General features: G+C 35.1%; 1 protein-coding gene across 2 annotated transcripts in view; it reads left to right on the top strand.

Moving 5' to 3' along the window:
- The window catches only part of NAALADL2 (N-acetylated alpha-linked acidic dipeptidase like 2), a 290,390-nt gene extending 270,710 nt beyond the window's left edge, over positions 1-19,680 (top strand). Inside the window, exon 14 of one of the 2 annotated variants that reach the window (XM_010716883.4) lies at positions 10,182-19,680. In XM_010716883.4, coding sequence (XP_010715185.2) covers positions 10,182-10,380 — 199 coding nt within the window. In that variant the 3' untranslated portion in view covers positions 10,381-19,680. Of the gene's footprint in view, positions 1-8,357; positions 10,128-10,181 lie in introns of those variants that run through there. The other variant, XM_085233455.1, reaches the window with a different exon arrangement.
- Positions 19,681-20,215: the final 535 nt, after the last annotated feature.

The raw sequence follows: 20,215 nt of genomic DNA, 5'->3' as shown, positions 1-20,215 counted from the left end.
AGGTTTGATTTTAGAGTGAAATGATTGGCATACCCAAAAAAGAGCTCTGTAATCAACTAGCATACATATACATACAGGGGACAGACCAGAGGAACCATTACACGGAAGGAATTGAGGGATCTGTGTTATGTGAGAATACAAATGTACTTACAGACAGAGCTAACTGAGGTAATAAAACAATACTTTGTTGCATCTGATGGGAAAAATTGTCAAATACCTTGTTTAAATTGGTGTAAGTGACTGTTTCAAGTGGGCACAAGCTAGACAGATGTTAGAAGCAGACTTTGGGGGAAAAGCAAAAAGATACGGCATCAGGAGGAAGAGATTCTACCAAGCATTAAGAATGGCATAAAACAAATGCAGTCGTCTTTTAACAATACCAAAATGGAAAGACAAGGTAGTTATGGTGAACTCTGCAATGTCAGTGAATAAGATCCTCAGAGCTATAATAAAGAAAATATAATAATGATGTTTGGGGAGGAACTAGTTTACTTAATTTCTGCCATGACTGCATTCGTAATATGAAGAAATACAGTGAAATAGTTACTGAACAAAGAATAATATTCCAGGTTTAGCACTGGTGTCTTTCTTGTTTGAACTGGTTTGATGTAGCAGAGAAACTATACAAATTCTGAATATAACATCCATGTTGCAACACAGCAATAGATCACTGAATCTGTCCCTGTGTATGAATTTATCCTGATTTTTAAAAAAAGAAAAAAGTATACCAAAACTTAGGATTCCAATGAGAGGAATTTCTGAGGTCTTATAATGTTTAAATTCTTGCAGTGCTTGCAGTATTAATGCTTGTTATTCAGCAAGACGTAATTGCTAGATATACAGGTATAAAGTAAATTAAGTTTTTCACCTTCCTGCTCACAGCAGCCCTTAGCACAGAGTGCAGTACTTACACTGGCAAAGTAGATGTGGTGGAGGTGAAAGTTTCCTCTCCTGATTTCATTAAATGTGATACAAGATTTAATAGCAGATGATAAGGTTACTTCAGAGTCTGTGGGCAAGCATTGCCTGTGGCTTTAATCTGAACTATTTGACTTAACCTTATATGTAGTACATTAAGTAATATATACCTTATGTACCATCATTTTGATACTTTAAAAATAAATTTAAAAAAGCATTATTTGTACTGTTAAAAAGGTATATGATCATAGTGTAGGCTTAAATTTAATGCAAACAGAATCAGGGGCAGTGGTAGACTTCTGAATTCCTTTCCTGATCTCCAAAATCATTGGTATACTTTCTTTTGAGAAAAAAAATAATAAAAAAAAAAAATCTAACAGTATGTCTGTATTTGGCTTATTTTTCCCTGTTTAGAGTGAAAGTCCATCTACTAATTGATGCAGTCATACAAAAGTGTTTTGTATTATGAAGCTATTATTGAATAGTATCACACATACACTAGGAATATTTGGGGAAAAAATGTACTTTTTTGCTTTTATAGCTTCATACTTTACTTTTTGTAATTTGGTAAAGAAAACAAAATAAAAAATCAGTCTCATAGCCAGGACCTCATATGCCATGTTTCATGCCAGTGGGAAAATGGATGGGCAAGTTATAAAGCCCTGAAATAGGGGTTTATAATGGAGATGCTGGCAGCCCTTTAACTATAGCAGCACAAGCACTGCAGCAATAAATACTATGCTTCATCTGTAAACAGAAATTTAGGATGCAGTTTGCAGCCTTGACCTTCAGGCTCCAACTGTGTTTAGATCATTAAGATTCCATAAATACTGTAATTTATAGCGTTCTGAAGGAAGAATGTGTGTGCACAGTAAAGTACGTATTCTTCATGAAAAAATGATTGCTTCCTGTATACCCATTTGGACTCATATTCTCAACCTCAATCAAAGTACTTGACAAATTTGCTGAAGTTTAGGCATCATTTTTAGGCTTGTGTTTGTCCTAATTCACAACTCTCTGGATCTATGCTGTTTGGCTGTTTTAGAAGTTGAACAAAAAAAAGTGGATTTTTGCTTTATAACAGTAGATGTGTTGAAACCTACTTGTGCCTGTCAACTAGAGGGAGCTAATACATCTTTCTCATATCTTCTTTGTATTTTGTTCTCTCACTGCCATAGCTGTGGTCGCTTCTTGCTGTATATATGTACCATGTATACTGTGTTTGTGTAGAATTCCTCATTCCCATCACTGTCATACAGTAATATTTGATGCATTATTCATCTATAATGAGCAGTAATATTATTATGGTTACTAGCATAATTCAAATCATGGATAATTATATTAGGATGCTCTGACTAAATTTAAGTAACGAGGACTGACATCACCAGGTCGTTTGGTATAATGCAAGTGTAAATGATTTTCCTTTTCTAGCTGAACTTCATGAAAATTTGACTGTACTGTACTCTTCCCATGGTATTCTGTTTCCATTCAAGAGGGAAGTATGCAACTGCAGCTTTCATCAAAATATTTTAGTCTTATCAACAAATTTTGGCAGAATTAGAAATAATTTTTAAAAATGTGTTGAGGAAGGGTACTTCAGTCATAAATAAGTACAGATTGAAGCAAAGACCTGGGGCAATTTCGTGGGAATGAAAGCAGCTTAGCTTGTCTGATATTGTCATTAGGAGATGTTTTCTCTTTGTCTCTTTCATGAACATCTTTGTCTGTTGTGCGTCACCAAATCAACTCTTACATTCTGAAAGTCTTGTGCCATGTTTTTGCATCTCTCTATGAACACCAAAAGCACTGATACTAGCAATACCACAGTAACAGAATAGCACGGATGCTTTTAGCAACGCACAGAAAGGTAATCTGCATTGTAGGTAATTTCATGCCACTCCAGTATTTATTGTGCAGTAAAGCAAAACAAACTACTGCAGTTTTTCTGTTTCTTACTCTATGAATTTTACATTCCTATGCTTCACTTCCAGTCTTCTAGAAACTCATACCATAGTTACTTTTTTATTCACTTGTTTTAGTTTTGCCATTGATTATCTGCAGCGTGGTCCTCTTTTCCTTTCATTTCCTCCTGCTCATTTGCATTTTCTGACCACTTGTTTGGTTCCTTTCTCTCAAACAGACATTTGACAAAATGTACTTTTTGTACTAAAAAATTCTTACTTCTTTTTTTACCTTCTTCCTTGAAACTCTGCAGTATTTGTGCAGTCAAATCAGTTTTTCTGTTTAAGTTAGAGATGATGAGTTCATATATTAAGCATAGAAAAAGTTAAACTTAGCTTCACAAAGAGTTGCTGCTTTTAACTGACGGCAACTAGTGACTGTGGGGTGCAGCATGGATAGAGAGGAAATAAAGTATTTTATTCATAACTTTGGGAAGGATCCTGACCTGTCCCTTCCTAGCCCCTGTGATTTAATGGTGATGGAGCTGTGGTAATTGGTTCACTGGGTCAAATAGAATCTCTAATTTCTTCCACTGGGATACCAACTCCTTAACTTTCATCTGTGTGTGGAGCAATGCATTTATCCTAGCATAGATCAGTACTGGTTACTTATTTGATAGTGCTCTTAAAAATTCCTGCTGAGGTTATGATTTTTCTCATGACTGATAGTCATGCTGAATTATGCCCTTTCTTAATGCTGAGAAGGCAGAATAAAGTCAGTATAATGCATACTCAAAACACCTGATCTGAGTGGCAATTTAAATGGTTTCTCCATAAGAATCAAGCGTGTGCACAATGACCACAATCAACGACTATATTTATTGTCTTGTATGTTTTACTATTTTATGACCATTTGCTGCATAAAGTAATACTGAATTAGACATCTTCAGAGATGTAATTATGATTGACTTTAAAGCTCATGTAAACAGAGAACAAGAAAATATTTTCATTGTACCTGCAAAAGTGGAAAACCACTATGATTAGAGATTATATCATGGCTGAAAACCAGCTTTCTCATTTCCCTGAAATGAATGGCAGACTTGTGTGTATATACCATTATTTATAGCTTCTTGTGAATTTTCTTCCATTTTTTCAACTAGATCAATTTTCACACTTCTAGAACTGCAGTTTGCATTGGACCCATTATATTTCTGAAACAGTTTGTATTATATGTGACATAATAGAGTGTTGGTGGCCATGAAAACAAAACTTCATCCAAGACATAGTATTTGTCATGCTACCCTCAAAAGTGCATAAACTTCACCTTGTAATAAATCTGTGTCTTTTTGTTATAATTATATCTACTTGGATGCACGACCTTATTAGATTTTTAGCCCAATTCACACTGTTTTTTCTGCTGCCTGCAGAAATCCTCTCACAGAAGGCTTTTCAGGGAGATCCGTGCAGATGTATCATACCAATTGCAAGCAAGTTGTCTCATTACAATACAGTTTCCATTTAGTTTCCACTGTTACCAAATAGACCAAGAATATTTGATTAGAGCAAAATAGGCCATGAATTCATGAAGTTGTATAACAAATATTAGATTTAGATTTTATTACGTTCAATGGCAACTCAATATTTAAACATTATTTTATTCTTAGGAATGATTCTTAGGCATCAGTAACATTTCTTAGTTCCAAGAAGTATATGGTTCTACAGTTTGGTCATGACAGATAAGAACCACAAGGGTACGTGTGAAATATTAGTCTGGAATGTTTCTTAAATGTAGTATAAAAATAAGCAGAATTCATTGGGGAAGTAGTTAATATGTAATAGTCCCTCCCAAAGGGTATTAACTAGGCCACAGCACTTAGAAATTCAGTGGTGAGATCTTTAATGGGAAAATTATCTTAATGGTGATTTTGAAACTGTAAATATTGTGTATATATGCTGTGGAATGTAATAGAATATAACTTTGGTCATTACTTTAAAGGACACTTTATGGTATCGTTAATTATTTATCTAATAATAACTCTTACCATAAAGACCTTTCTGATTTTGACAATAGTCTCACAGGCTTTATGGTATGGCTGCTTAAGATGATAAAGCTAGTCAGGATGAGAATGAGAGCTGGAAATTGAGGTCAGATCAGTTTAACGCCACAAGCATTGGACACTACTTCTTGCAGCTTTGTTTATAAATGCTATTCCTCCATAGGAATCGGATGTTTTACACAGCTTCTGTATAAATATCTACGAAGCCTTCAGATCATCAGCTGCAAGCTATTTGGAAATAATTTTATTAATTCACTTCCCTCAAGTTCTTAGAAATAGTAGCACATCTGCTTTGAATTTGAATATTACAGATTAAGACATCCTTAAAAGAAAAAATAGTTTCTTCCAAATTATTCAGCGTATGTTTCCTTCATTTAAAAATCAAGGGTAGCTTAAATCAAGGAACAACATGCTTATATTTGTTACCAACAGCTGCATTATTTGAAATTTAGTGAAGTGCATCTCCAACCAGTTCTTGCCAGTAAATAACTCCTTAAACTACAGTTTAATACAGTTTAATGCATACCTCACTGTGAGGTATAAATATGCAGGTCCTTGTTCTAAGAAATTACAGAAAAAATATTGAACGATTTTTTACGTGTATGTGGAGTTGCATATAAAGGATGGATATTTTATGGCAGAAAAATCTAATAGTGTTTGTGTGGCTTTTTCAGATATTTCTAGACTGACTCAATTTCTGTAAAACCCTAGAGAAAATCATGCCTGATTAATTAAAGGAATACTCTTTAGCTGTGATAAATAATGGCTTGCAACTTCTGAAGTACAGTTGCATCCTAATGCTTCTTTATCTTTCCATTTCAATTCTGTGAAATTGTTCTGAACTGCTGAATTTGTAGAAATGGTTCTTCTACTGACAGATATTATTTACTCTAACATAAGTAATAAATAACTTAGGGAAACTGAGCAGATTTTCAAGAGTGGGAAAACTGAGTGAAAGATAAAGTTGATGCTCAGCCCTTGGAGTAAGGCTTATTAGTCCACTGAAGGTTCTGACAAGGATCTGAGTCTTGCAGGTTGCAACAGGATGAAATTTAAGCTAGATTGCATTAAGCTTTAGCAATCATTCAGTAAGAGATGATGTTTTATAACAATATATCCATTACCTTTAAAAAAGTGTTGTAATCAAGGATAACTGTAGGAAAATAAAAAATAACCAGCTATCATTACAGTTTGCCTTCTTTTTTTTTTTCCTTTGTTTATTTGGCAAGCAATCAATCCAAAGTCTCGAGATGCTGCAAAGAGCTGCCAAAATCAGGATTTTGTTTTTCAACACAGCCTGTAATAATCTGACCTCTCAGAAACGGATTCAGAATTTGAATAATTATCTCCTTACAGTCCCGCATCCCATCAGGATTTTATTAAATGTATACTGACCAGATCCCCTTTGCCATAATTGCCTCGATTAGTGGTGTCCATCCAGTCTCTTAACGCAAGATAAATTTCTATCTGGCAGGGATAGAGTGTTTCTGGTTTGCTGTTGTTACATGACGATGCCTTTGAAATGCCTTTCCTTTGATTAGTGTCCAGTCTGATGCCCAGATTACCTATGGTTTATTGGCTGCTGATACTATGAAAATACATATCCTTCTGGCAGATACTCGACTTTGAGAGTATATGATTTCAATATATCTTTCTGTAAGATATACCTATAAAAAAATGTAAGCCTTATAAATGAGAGCACTAAAAGAAGGTAATTAAAGGCCCTTAAGAAAGGATAGGCTGTGTAGCAAACAAAAATTATTGACAAATTACAAATAATGAATCCTTAAATATGACATGCTGAGTTTTTAGAGACTGAGGACAGTGAAGGAATACACTGACATTTACTGCTGTGTTTCCTTAAAAGGTTGACTGTCACATCCCCATCTACTCTGGTCATGTGCATGCTGTTGAGTACTAATAATTTAATAATTTCTTTCCAAAATGTCAAACTTTAACTCTTTGATCTATATTTACACATAGAAGCATCTTTGTGTAAATATACCTGAATAACTCAACATATATGTTGTACATCACCTACATGCAAACCTTTATTGTAAGCTGAACAATCCTTTTTCACATCGAGATTAATGTTGTAAGCTGGTTTAGTCTTTACTGGCCAATTGTTCTAATATAATTTCCAAATTACTTTGAGTTGTGTTAAAGTCATTATATTATTTAGTGTTATCATTCAAGAATTTTTCAAATTCATTTTACTTTAGTAAGGGTGACATTACATCCCTATTTGTGACAACAAATACCAGCACTATTTCAATCAATAGTGTATGTTCCTAGGCCTGCAAAGGTCTCATAAAAGTTAGTAGATAAGGTTCATTGAGAATCCATTTTATAAGCTTCTTTGCTTTAGTTTACTGTGGCTGATTCATTTGTATGGAGACATTTTACCTCTTTAAATGACCTGAAGTTATTAATAAGGTTTCCTACTTCAGTGTTATACTTTCCAGGTCACTGTGATGTGTCGTTGAAACAAGCCCATTAAGATGAGTGATGTGTGTTGTAATTTTATTAGTGTCATCAGTAAGATACTGCACTTTTCTGTTTTCTTATTTTGCGTGGGTCAGGCTGACTGAGAATTACATGTATAGGATCAAAAGAGTTGAAGATGAGGGTAGATACGTAAGCAAATAGGCTAAAGGCTGGAATCATTGTTTTAAAGATGTAGGCTACAAAACTAATTTGTATTAAAGAGTATTTAAGTAATTGCATGGTATAAATGAAAGTGTCTTGGGATCGTTATGCATGTTGTGGTCACACAACACCTTCTGCCGAAGTAGTAGCTGAGTTTTAGTTTTTATGTAATTTTTTTAATGAAAACACTTTTCTGGCTTCTACAGGCCAGACTACCTGTGGTTTTTTTTTATCCCGTTTGATGAAGTCTGCACAGAGATAAAAAATAGAATTATAGAAGTTGATTCTCACGTACATGTGTAAAGGCAGAAATCATTTAATACAACAATAAGGGCGATTTAGTTGTCAAGAAAAGATAAATAATTGGAAAATATGAGATCCTTTTGATAGTCTCTTGTAGAAAATCTGAAGAAAACAGGTATTGTATAATGTTACTTATTATTATAAAGTATTTACATACATAAAAAATAGATTATATCATGCTATGCAATCTGCTATACTTAGGTCATATTACTGTTGCAACAGTTAAGATATTCTTTTAAACTATGATAACAGACTGTTTGTCTCATTCATTCATCGAATTACTCCGTTTTTCTCATTGGATGCTGATTTGCACTGTAATCAGGTGAGATGGGTTGTGAATGTTTGTCTTTTGCAGTGGACCACCTGCCATTGGAATCCCAGCAGTAGAATTAAAGTGTTTCAACATCCTTTAATTTCAACATAAATCATCTTTTTTTTTTTTTTTAACTTATGTGCCTTGTTTGCCTCACATTTGAAGATATGAAAGTAAAAGACCAGTTTCTATTCACCTCAAATATTTTCTTTGCAGTTCCCAAAGTTCCAGCCTTCAAATCATCCTCTTTAGAGTCTGATTCCTAGAAGTCTTGTAAGTGTTGTTCTGCTAGTGGTTTGTTGGCCTATGATGTTTTCATTAGTTGACATTACAGCCTACCAAGGAATAGAGAGATATAGATCAAGATGCCAGTGTTCTAAGTATTGGGAGCAGAGTCCTACCTGAAACCCGCCCAGCTACCAGTCACCAGCTAGGACTCGCTGAAACCTCCTGAGAGTAGAAAGTAATGTAAATAAAGATTGTCTCTACCACTGCCATTGCTGTTCAAGGGCATTGAGGGGCTGTGAACAGGCTTCTGTCTGTCTGTGAACTGTGGATATGACAGAGGAGAGTTCTTCAAAAGCCTGACTTTGCATGCACTGATCTCAGCAGGAGTCCCTGAATTGATTTCAGAGGGAGCAAAATCAATCCCCACTTTGAAAACTATAGTATTTTCCACAGCACAGCCTATCCTTAAAAACCAACCAAGAATATTTATAGTTCTCAGCATAAACACTTTTCATTTACGTATCACAGAGAAGCTTTAAGGACAATCCGTAATATAACTTTCAGTCTTTGAAAAACATTGCCTTTCACTCAAAGCACCTTTTCAGTCTGAAAAACATGGCAGAAGATTGTAGCTGTTCTGTGGCGTCATCACCATTCTTCCTTGTAGACTGGCAATTAAATGACTTATAGTAATAAGATGCAGTTTTGTGGTCATCTGTCTTGTAGGTGGTTAGCAGTTTTATTACTAATTTGGAGTTACCATTGGACCTGTCCTGTCATGCAATTAGGTTACTAATGGATTATCTAAATTGTCCTGATTTATTTCTGGTTTCATTCAGAGAAACAACTTCTCTGCTGCCCTGAACCCCTGCCTTGTGGTTAAGGATAAGGTGATGAGGCACCGGAGTACTTGTAGCTTTCCTGTTACAAATTTCACTCACTTCTGTTTACAATCAAAGGAGCCCCTGAGTGGAGATTTATGATATTTACATGTTCCTTTAATTAGGATAATGATCACACCTGCTTTTATATAATATTTATAGCCTGTTTCAAAGTGTCTCACTGAAATCAATGACTAGCTTTGTATAATGAGCCTTCAGCACATCATACAGGTAATCTTCCAAGGATTTGGGCAACACCTTTCCATGTATTTTCAAATGAACCATTAGAGAAGTCTTGCAGATGATATTATAGGGAAAAAAAAAAAAAAAGAAAGAAAAAAAAAACAGATTTTGTCTCGTGGGATTTACCTGTGTATCCCAATTATTTCTTTCCTCAAGTATGTGACGGATTGTTCTTGTTCTGATGCCACAAAGGATGATCTAATGGTGCTGGCTGGAGACAACGAGAGTTTTACCATTTTTTTCAGTACAGCTGCAATTTCACCTCTGAAATATGAAATAAATAACAGGAGCAGATAGGAAAAAAAGTTCCATGCCTACAGTCAAAAGTAATGACTAAACTTATTTTTAGAGAAGACTAAGTGGAGTCCAGCTGAGACATGAAATTCTTTGTGAGGGTTGTGATGGGCATAAGCTCAAGATATTGATGAAATTTTCAAAGGCCAAAGAGGAATTTGAGATTTCTTTCACAGACTTTGTGAATGTTTCATCATATTTACACATAGATCAATGGACTGATGCAGTTTACAAAGCCTAATAAATATGCAATTGTCTTTCAGTCTGCCATGGGTCAGCTTTAGTACGTAGCATGTACCATCTGTAACATGTGACTGATACTTGCAGGGATTCTTGATGATTTCTGACAATTGTTTTGAGCAAAAAGTTTACATTCTCCATTGTTCTCTTTTAGAAATATTCTTTACAGGCTAGATGAAAGGACAAGCCAGTTCTCAGTACTGCTAGAGGCACTGGAGCACTGCAAACTACATCAGTCAAATGAGACCATTCAAGCAGCCTTGTCAGAGGTGCTGAACAGCATCAGTTCAGCTCAGGTTTACTTCAAAGCAGGACTTGATGTTTTTGAGACTACCTTAGCTGGAAAGAAATGAGAGAATTCTCTGCATTCCAAGACATTTGTTTACAACTCACTAAACAAAAGTTCGACTTGGACCAGAATTTCTCTGAGGATAAAACCTTTCTCAACTTTTCTTTCAGTTGGCGCTTAAATGTAATGCGATGTGTGTTTTTATAAACAGAAGACAGTCTTTTGCACTGTTTACAGTATATCTCAACTGTCTGTTTCTGAATGTATAAAACAAGGGGAGGGAATAACAGTGATTTTTGGAAGGACGTCTGCTGTATTTTTATATGTAAAGTATATTTTTATGACTAAAGAGCTCAATCTTGCAAAGTACCACGCATGTTCTGTGATACACTGAAGACCTGGTTCTGAGACACCCCAGAAGAATGCCCAGGTGAGCTTTCCTATTCTGTCAGAGGAATGACTTAAGTATACTGTTGTGTTTCTTAACTTCTCCAGCAAACTCAACAACTTCTTTACTCCTCTCAGAGTAAGTAATTGAAGGATGTGGCATTTCCTGGGGTATGCAGCATGGAAGTTAATCTGGAAATGCTCCACACTTGCTTATCAGTGTAATCCAACATCTTTGCTCCTGTGGAACAATAAATACCTCAATTCTGAGAACACAGATAAACTTTGATTATCCCATCTCTGAATGAAACAGAATTGTTTACTAATTCTCAGAGAGAGAATTTATGTGATGATTCCAAATAATTTGAAAAGCTTGCATTAGTAGTTAAATGTATGCAGAAATATTTTGAATCTTTATATTCAATAAAAGAGCTGCTTAGTCCAAGGTCTACAGGCCTTGTAAGCTTTTATGTTGCTCATCAAGGTCTCCCTAAATTTTCAGGGAACAGTAAATGAAAATAAATGAACTTCTGGGAACATTTTAGATCTTCCACCACTTGGCCATTCTTGCTATTCCATGCTGAATCAGTACTGCCCAGCATATATAGGACCTGGATTGTTGTCAGAAAGAAAAAAAAAAAAAATCATTCTCTGCCACAGAACCAGGAATTCACCTCTGAAGTCAAGCAGATGCTGTAATCTGTTCAATCTTTTAGCTTGAACTAATCTGAATGAAAGGATGAGGGGGTTCGGTGTCCTAAACCTCTAAGGGGATGACATTCCCTTAAGAATTGCAAGTCTTAATAATATAAACGCTTCAGGTTGTTAAACCCTATTGGGTTTAGAATTTTACAATTTCAAATGATTCTGGGAAGAGCTTAAAAATTTTAATTTTATATAGATTCTTAGAATTAAAGTATAATTTATTTGTTGGAAACATTAAATGTATTGTTACCCAATTTCCCATGGAAACATTAGAAGAACATTTCAAGTATCTATGTGAATGTAAAGAAACGCCTTCAGGAAAATTTCAAAGTGCACAATTTGATGAAAGTATGAAAGCTTATGAAAATAACGCGTTTATAATGTATGTTCACATAGTGAAAAATGAGAGTTGTTTACAGATCTGTGTTTCTGTTTTCCCAAAGATGTTGGCAAATGGGCCTCTGTTAGCAGCATCCTAGGGTAAGGTACATACACTTGTGTTGTTTCTACATTTCTTTGCAAGTTACTGAAACGTTGTTAAAAGCATACCTGTTCTGAGCAGAGGTGGGGCTATGCAGTTGTACAGCCACAACTGAAATGAGAATATTTTCAGCAACAGTCAGTATACTTGAACTTAGGTATTATCTCCTCATTTTACTTGGCATCTGATAAGCAAGAGTTTATGATTATTCTTTTGCTAATGCGTTTACTGCAAAGAGCGTTTGACCTCTGAAGAGTAACGTTTATTATGATGTTCCAAGGCTTGTCTATCCTTTTGTTTAGAAATTTTAATTACAGCAATATTTGAATGGTTGGAGTAGCTACATCTGACTTGCATGTTTATTTTGTGGTAGTGTTTGGGGATGTATTACATGCACCAAAATTGAACTATGTTTTCTAATAGAGGCAACTCTTCTAACAGTGTGCTTAGTAACATTTTCTTTACAGTGGTGACTCGTTGTGGAGTCATCTGTGGTCTTAAATGATATAGAGTCAGGTGCCAATAAGAAACCAAAAATGGAGATTATCACTTCCTTTAACTCTGCCAGGTGAATTTAATAACTGCTTCCTGTCTAGCCCAACAAGGCTTCCTCTAGTGTATCCTGAAGCATACTCATGCAAAATCAGTGAAATCTGTTGGGAAGAGTATCTCTCATGTATGATTTCTCAACCATGTAATTCTTCACTAAAACATTTATTTTGTTTTCTCACTAATGTTCTTCTATAACAACTTTAGAAATAGCAGACTTCAATGTGCTCCGCCACATGAGGCACTGCTACTATAAATACCTGTCCATTCTAGAGACAATCACATGTTCTTGTTATAGAGATGAATCAGATGAACTACTCAAGGACTAAAATGCATTGATGTCAATGCAATCTCACACTGCTAGATCTTGAGGCTTTTATTTCAAATGTTCAGATTACATGCGAGTGCTCAGTGATAATATTTGCATCAATATAATTTTGAAAAAGGCATTTTTGAGCCATATCCTCCCACTGATTTTTAAATCCTACTTTTTTACTTCAAAGCATTTATTGCAAGCTAAGATCCTAAGTATCTGGATTATTTCTAACAGAATTTTCCTGCTGTGGAATATCAGTTAAGAGAAGATTTTAGTGAATCATAGTAGCTTACCCAGACTGGATTCACTCCTGTATTGTTTTGAAATGAATTGAATGCCTTTAAAGGCTACAGAATGTTTGCAAATTGCCTGAATGATAGTGAAAATCTGTTACTTTTCCAAAAGCATCAACTGCTGGAGACAGTATAACAAATGAATTGATTGCTAGGTAATCTAAAGTCATACTCTCAGAGACCAGAAAATCCTTGCAACTTGCAACGTTTGTATGTTAAGATAGTTGATAATAAAAGTCTAATAAGATTTTATTAGTGCATATTTTAGCGAGTACATAAAGAAACTAAAGTATAATCAACTCAGATGAATAATAAGTACATGGGAGCTGAATTTTGAGTACTAACCTTAGAAAAGGCAGTGAATTGCTTTTATCATCCAGGAAAAACAAGGCTATTTTGATATACGCTGTCTGTGCAAATATGCAAACACACAAATATGCAAATGCATTGTATCTTGAAAACATTGTAGAAATACTGATTTACTTGCAGTGATATGATGCATCTGCATAAACACCAATGTAAATAATAACTATGTGCAAAAATTAGCTTGCACTGCTTCACTTACCTTTTAGAAAGTATTTCAGTCGGGAAGTATAAAAGGGTGCTCTTAGCTGACCTCAGTTCCTGAAGCAGTAGATAGGGAAAGGCTCAATCTCCCAGATATCACAGAAGGGATCTCTGATGGTCATCTAGTCTACATCTAGTCTCTTGCTCATGCAGTGTCACCTAGAGCTGCTTTCTCAGGAAGGGATTATGTCTAGTGCTCTTGGGAATATCTCCAAGTATGGAGATTCTGTCACTTTTCTGGACAGTGGGTTCCAGTGCATGGTCACCCTCATAATAAGAAAATGTTTTTTTCTTCCATAGTTATGGTTTCTCCAAATCTCTCCCAGTATTTCTTAGTTGTTAAATTATTAATAAGTTAATTAAACATACATTCAAAGAATAACCGTCATTTCAGTCAACTCTTGGCAAAGGAAAGTATATGAAGAAACTATATAAGGAAGGTATATAAGGAAATTTGTACTTCAAGACAAGGATTATTTTGAAGTTGTAGAGACTAGTTTTTTTATTCTCTGACATCTTCACAGTGCCTGGTTCCCAGTCACAGGGTTTCTGTACACATTAAGAGACTCGCTGAGAACCAAAGATGCATTAGAAAATGCAGGAAGAAAATGCAGAGAGCAAATGGGCAGCTGTACTCTATGAATGTGTCTATGTTAACCAAACTTCAGGAGCTCAGTGCAATTCTGTATTTTGTGTTATGTAGAACGACAGGCAAAGTAATTGCATGGGTCATTCTAGCTTTAAAAGCTATTAAATGCAACAAATGCAGTTAAATCTGGGTCTGCATTTTCAAGGGAGCAGTTAAAATGTTTCTCAAAAGCCTTATGTGGTAAGCTGTTATCTGTGTTACCCAGAAAGGGATACCTGTGACAAATGTTATGAACTCTATCTCAGGAAACGAGTATAGAGTGGAAGGTGTTCATTCCCTTTGGCTCTCCAGCATTTTATTGATATTCTGCCATTTTGAGAAAGGTGACCGATAGGAAACAAATCTCATATTAAGATGTGGGAGACCCAGATTTTGAGTGCAGTTAGCCTTATAAAGCATTGCAAATGCTCAGAACATAGGAAAGTGTCTTCTGATGGAGCTCTGAGTCCATAAAACTTGGGATAGAGATTCTAGTATGGCAAGTAGAGATTTCAGAAATAGAGAAAAAATAACTAGTAACTGTCTATTAAAGGTTGTTTTTATGGTAAATATGACTTGCCTATTAATACAGATATAGGATTGTATGTCAATCATTTCAGTTTTCCTATTATGTCAGATCCCTGATTTTTTTGCTGACTTTCCTGTATCAGTGAGGTATTTGTCCCTCTGTCCTTTGTCTCACCACATCTAGACCTGATTCTGTGTTGGAATCAGTTCAGCTTCTGTGCCCATTGTGCATGTGTTCAGTGGAAAGTTACAAAGAGTGGTAGAAGATTTGCTCACCTGGTTTAGTAAGTTTTGATTCTAATTCCTAATACAGCTTACTGTACTGAAAGTGCTGGAAAGCCAAAAGTCCTGGTAAAACCCAAATGGATAAATATAAGGAGATATCATCTGTTAAATTCAAAGTAGTGTCTATTGAGTATGCACAAACTGCAATTTTTCAGTTGTAACTCTTTGAATGGAAGTAGGCAAAAAAAAAATATCTTAGCTTCTGGATCATTTCTGCAGGAAATTTCCTCAGAAGTACCAATGTAGGCAGAAAGTAATCTTGAAAGTTTTGATATACATTTTTTAAAGTTGAATGAATATTAAAAAATGGTAGAGAATCTTAACCAGAGGTGGTACTAGCTCCTGGCAAAATAAAACAGGGTAGTCTGACAGCATGTGATTATTTTCTGGCCATGTGCACACCACCTTTCCTTAAATAATGGCTACATACAAAAGGTGTATGTTTAAATATATGAGAAAGAAAAGATGGTTAGAGCAGAAGCAAAACTTGGCTCCTTTATTTCAGTATTTTAAATGATTATGGATGGCAAAGACTCAAGCCATATGCACAAAAATGTACTTGAATTTGGACACTTTACCCAAGGAAGTGCCTAAAAATAATGAAGACTCATGGAGAAAGCAGATCAGTAACAAATTATTTACAAGTGTCTGAACTGGACTGTATATTTTCTAAAACAATGGTGCCATCAGACCCAACATTGTTTTTTCTTAATTTTAATCCCATTATCCCTTATCATGTCTACACACTCATCATAAGTGGAGAATATGTACACTTGTAGATTGAGATTTACTGGAAGTTTGTTTCCATTCAGTCATACTGGCATAGTCTGTTTCTTTCAGCAGGACTGACTTTAACATGACCACTTACTAGGGTTCGGTTCTTCATGAGTAAGGTCAGCAAGATTTGGCTACTATCTGTGGAATTTCCCCAAAGTTGTAATACCAGAATGTTGTTTTTAGTCTATTCTGATTGAATCTCTCAGTGTTGATTACTATATTAAGGAGAATCTGGGGAGTCTCTTGGTGGATTAAAATAAACCCTCAGGGCAGTATATAAATGTGTACATGCAAGTGATGTATTATAATTTAGCATTAACTGAATAGTTATTATAAATGTCAGTGTGGATTAATGTACACGTTCTCATATGAGCTTCACAGATTGGAATTAATACAAGGGCTTACAGTGAGAAATTTAATCAGAGTGTGGGTGTGGAACAACTTTTGCTACGAAAATGCAGTATATAGTTACTTGTCAGCCTAATCTGTTTTGTTAAAAAAGATTATTTGGTTTTGTTTAAGCTACTTATCTCTGATTTATTTTCCAAGACGCCTTTGAAAATGAAGTCTTGCTCTTTATTTTTCTTCTAAATGCCTGCTGTCTCTAGTGTTTATGGAAAGCTTCCATGTCTTAAGACAATGCAAGGTCTTCCTGTCTGATCACTTATGGATTATTTGATACAATTACAAGTGGTATTTTAAAGCATAGATCTTGAAAGAAAGTCATTTACTGAGCTGTGAATTTATGTGATACAACATGCTTGGGTGGCTGCTATTGCCACGTGGCGGTGGAAGTAGGCAATATTAGGCTCTCAGGCACTAAAGAGAACAAATATGGTTGTGTGATAATACTGCATTGACCTGCTAATTTTCCCTCATTTGAAATTGTTCTAGTTGGAGCACACTGGTGCTGCGGCACTGTAACACTCAGTTCTCTTAGCACCAGCTACAAACTCTTAATACAGGTGTTGTTCGAGTTATCAGTGTGCTCCCACAGTTTGTAATGGGACCCTTGTATCCCCAATCAGCTTTTATATGTAGCACAGTCCTGGTACTGATCTGAATGATTCTGAAGTAGGATGGATAAGTCTGGCCAAGGTCAGGATGCTGTTCCCCACTGTCCTTAAAAAGTTCAATAAGGTACTCTGCAAGTACTTCCAGGATTTTTGGAGTTTTCAGTCTGTGTACAGAAGATTCTGAAGAAATGTAGTGGAACACTGTTGTTTTTTTCATGTAATCTTATTTCCTGTTCTCAATAGCTTGTAATCAATGAATGCACTAGAGAAGTAAGGAGGTACTTAATATTTTATACTTAAAGCAGATAAGATGAATACAAATTCTCTTTGCTTTCCATTTGCAGTTTATGCAAGCCAATGTGCAGCATACCCTTATCACATATATTATGGTTTGGTATTCTGAAATAAATGGAAAATAAATATAATTCCATATCCAGCAGATATATAATGAATATATAATGAATTCAAGCAACACTTCATGTGGGAGTGTGTTAACTATTTGCATGCAGTGAGATATATGTTAGTGAAGATATTTTAAACAGATAGTCTGGAGGGTTTAGTACAGGTCTACCAAGTAATATTCTTCTGCCTAAGGCCAGATATTAGCATTGCATTCATACCTAGTTGTGTTTGCTCATTGCTGTACTTTTGAGGATTAATGCTCAAATGCTCTTATCAGTGATCGTGTTAGTCTCAGTATGAACTATTATTTTTATGTCGCATAACACCTTACAGATTTTAACTAATCAGATGGAATATGGAAGCATTTCTGCCTTTTGTATTCAAGGGAGCTGCTGTCAACTTGTGTTATCTTTGACACAGCATGTGGGATGCCTGAATGATGACTTCATTCTATCTACATCCAAATTTTCATGTAGTAAAATCACAGTACCACAACTGATAGCTAGTCAATTCAGAATATTAAGTAACTAGTTTTTTTGAACACACAGTAATATAATCTTGATGCAGCGATTTCTGGGAACCAATAAATATCATACTATGCGGAAATGTGCAATGAAAGGTGATTTGTATAATGCATTATAAAATGTCAAGTCTGAATAAAACAGTCTATTTGCAACACTAAGGTACTTAGTATGAACTGTACATTTATAACATAGCATAATGAAAAGGTAACGTTAACTATTAATGTAAGTAGATTGTATGTACTTTGATTAAGAAGTACATTTTACTTGTGCTATGAATATGATTTTTTTGCAGTTTGTGACAGTGTTTGTACAGAAGGCGCTGTGGGCTGGAATTCAATGATAGACATTTTTTGAAAGTGGTTGTGAATTAGACTTTTTTTTTTCCATAGTTGCATTTTTGTTAGAAATTGAACTGGAATATGAAGATTTGTATAGTGTACATTGCACTGAATGATTTGGAATTATAATCATTTGCTTTTTTGTTGTTTTTGCTTTTTTTTTTTAATTCGTTCTGTCAGTGAGCTGTAACATATGCCTCTCAAGCTGCTGATTTGGTAACATGGATCCCAGGGCATTAAAGTATAATAGAAACTTGGAAGAAGGAGAAGCATAAGGAAGAAAAATATAGCTAGACAGAACCTCAGAAACTGGGATCTGACAGGTAAACTTGGAATTACCCACTTTTTAGATGTTGGTAGATAGCTAGCCCTGATATTCTGATAATTGGTCTTTCAAGTGTAAAGAAATTGGCCCTGTATGTTTCTGAGAATCACAATTTTCAAAAATAGATACTTTGGATCAAACTCCCAAACATTCAGCATGAGAAATACAAAAAACAAACACATGGGAAGAAAGAAAAAAACAGCTTTGAATGCTATTTGAAGAAAGAGACCAATTAGTTCTGAAAATCTTGATGAAATGTCAAGATTATATGAAATTCAGATGATCAGTTTTTTCCTGTAGATCAGAGGTCCTGAAATCATAAAGTAGATATCTCATGAAAATAAGAATTCCGTGCTTTGCTAAGAGTACATAGGTTGCTTTGAAAGTAATGCCTCCTGTTTGTTTCCAAGGAAAACAGCAACCAATACAGAGAGAGCACAATAACTATTTCTTGGAGCAAATTCTCAGCTACAAAATGTTGTTTTTCAGCATAGTCACCACCATTTTTACCAGCAGTAAACAAGAGCCTGCATGCTGCACTTATAAAAATCTGCTACAGTGGAGGTGACCTGCTGTCATCACTGCTGAAATGCACTACTCACCTCCCAGTATTTCATCTCCATAAATGTTCAGCAAGTGTCAGTGAATGGCAATGGGTGCCATTTTTCCCACATGGAGTAATTCAGTGTCACACCTTTGCTTCATACACACTTTCATGTCGGACACCGTTTTCAGTCTGCCCCTCTGATGCCATCTGTCTCACAGCAACAAAATGGAATAGAATATTGTTGGGAATATTCAACCTTTCCTGCCATACCACCAACTCTAGACATCATGAGTCAACAAAATAAAATAGGAGGCATGACTTTCAGAGCAGCCCTTCCATATAGGAGAACTTTGTCTTTTCTTTACTCATGAAGCACTTGAGAGGTATAATGTAATAGTGTCATTGTAAATGAATGTGTATTTTCATATTTTATTTCAATTTTGTATAGTTGTTTTGTTGTTTTTTTTTTTTTAATTGCTGGTTTGTTCACCAGATTAAAAATAAAATTGATACCTTTCAGATGTTTTTAATAATGGCTAGAATGTAAATCTGGTTTGGTACATTAGCTCTGTACATACTGTGGCTCTGACTACAATATCTCATGGAATGTCAAAGACTAATCTGTGAAACAATCACAATATGTTTTCTTTAAGCCATGTAAATGTGCCATGAAAATAAAAGTCAGCTGTTCATCAACTTGTGTAAGAATCTGATTTTCCATTCCTACTGATAGATCTGAGCAAGTCAGCATCACCTAAAAACATAATTAAAGTCAAATATTCTTTACTGTAGTATCAAAATCTTCTGTGGCCTTGCCCAGGAGATTTAAACCTTATTTTCTTTCATCACGTATCTATTGGAACAATAAAAATTTTTACAGGTATTTATACACGTTATTTAGATATATTGTATAAATACTTTTAATGTGTTACAATAATTCCAAGTAGCCAAGCTTTGTACAGAATGCATTTGCCTGAAAGAATGGAAATATAAAAACGTCTTCTCCACTTTTTCCTTTAACCTTCAGCTAGCTATATAGCATTTTTTGCACTTGTATTCCTTCTCAACTAGTATCATAGGGATCCACATTAGAATGGAGTTCACGTGTAATTATGAAGGCATTTGCATTTTATACGAAGCACTAGGTATGGTAACCACGCAAATGAAGTAATGAGTAATTTGACACTGTCACAGTTTAATGTTTATGTGCTATCTTATGAGTAGGATGGAA

The sequence above is a fragment of the Meleagris gallopavo genome, chromosome 11 (assembly GCF_905368555.1).
Source record: "Meleagris gallopavo chromosome 11, MGAL_WU_HG_1.1, whole genome shotgun sequence".
Lineage (NCBI taxonomy): Eukaryota > Metazoa > Chordata > Aves > Galliformes > Phasianidae > Meleagris > Meleagris gallopavo.
The sequence above is the reverse complement of the archived record's forward strand: the minus strand, read 5'-3'. Positions and strand labels throughout refer to the sequence as shown.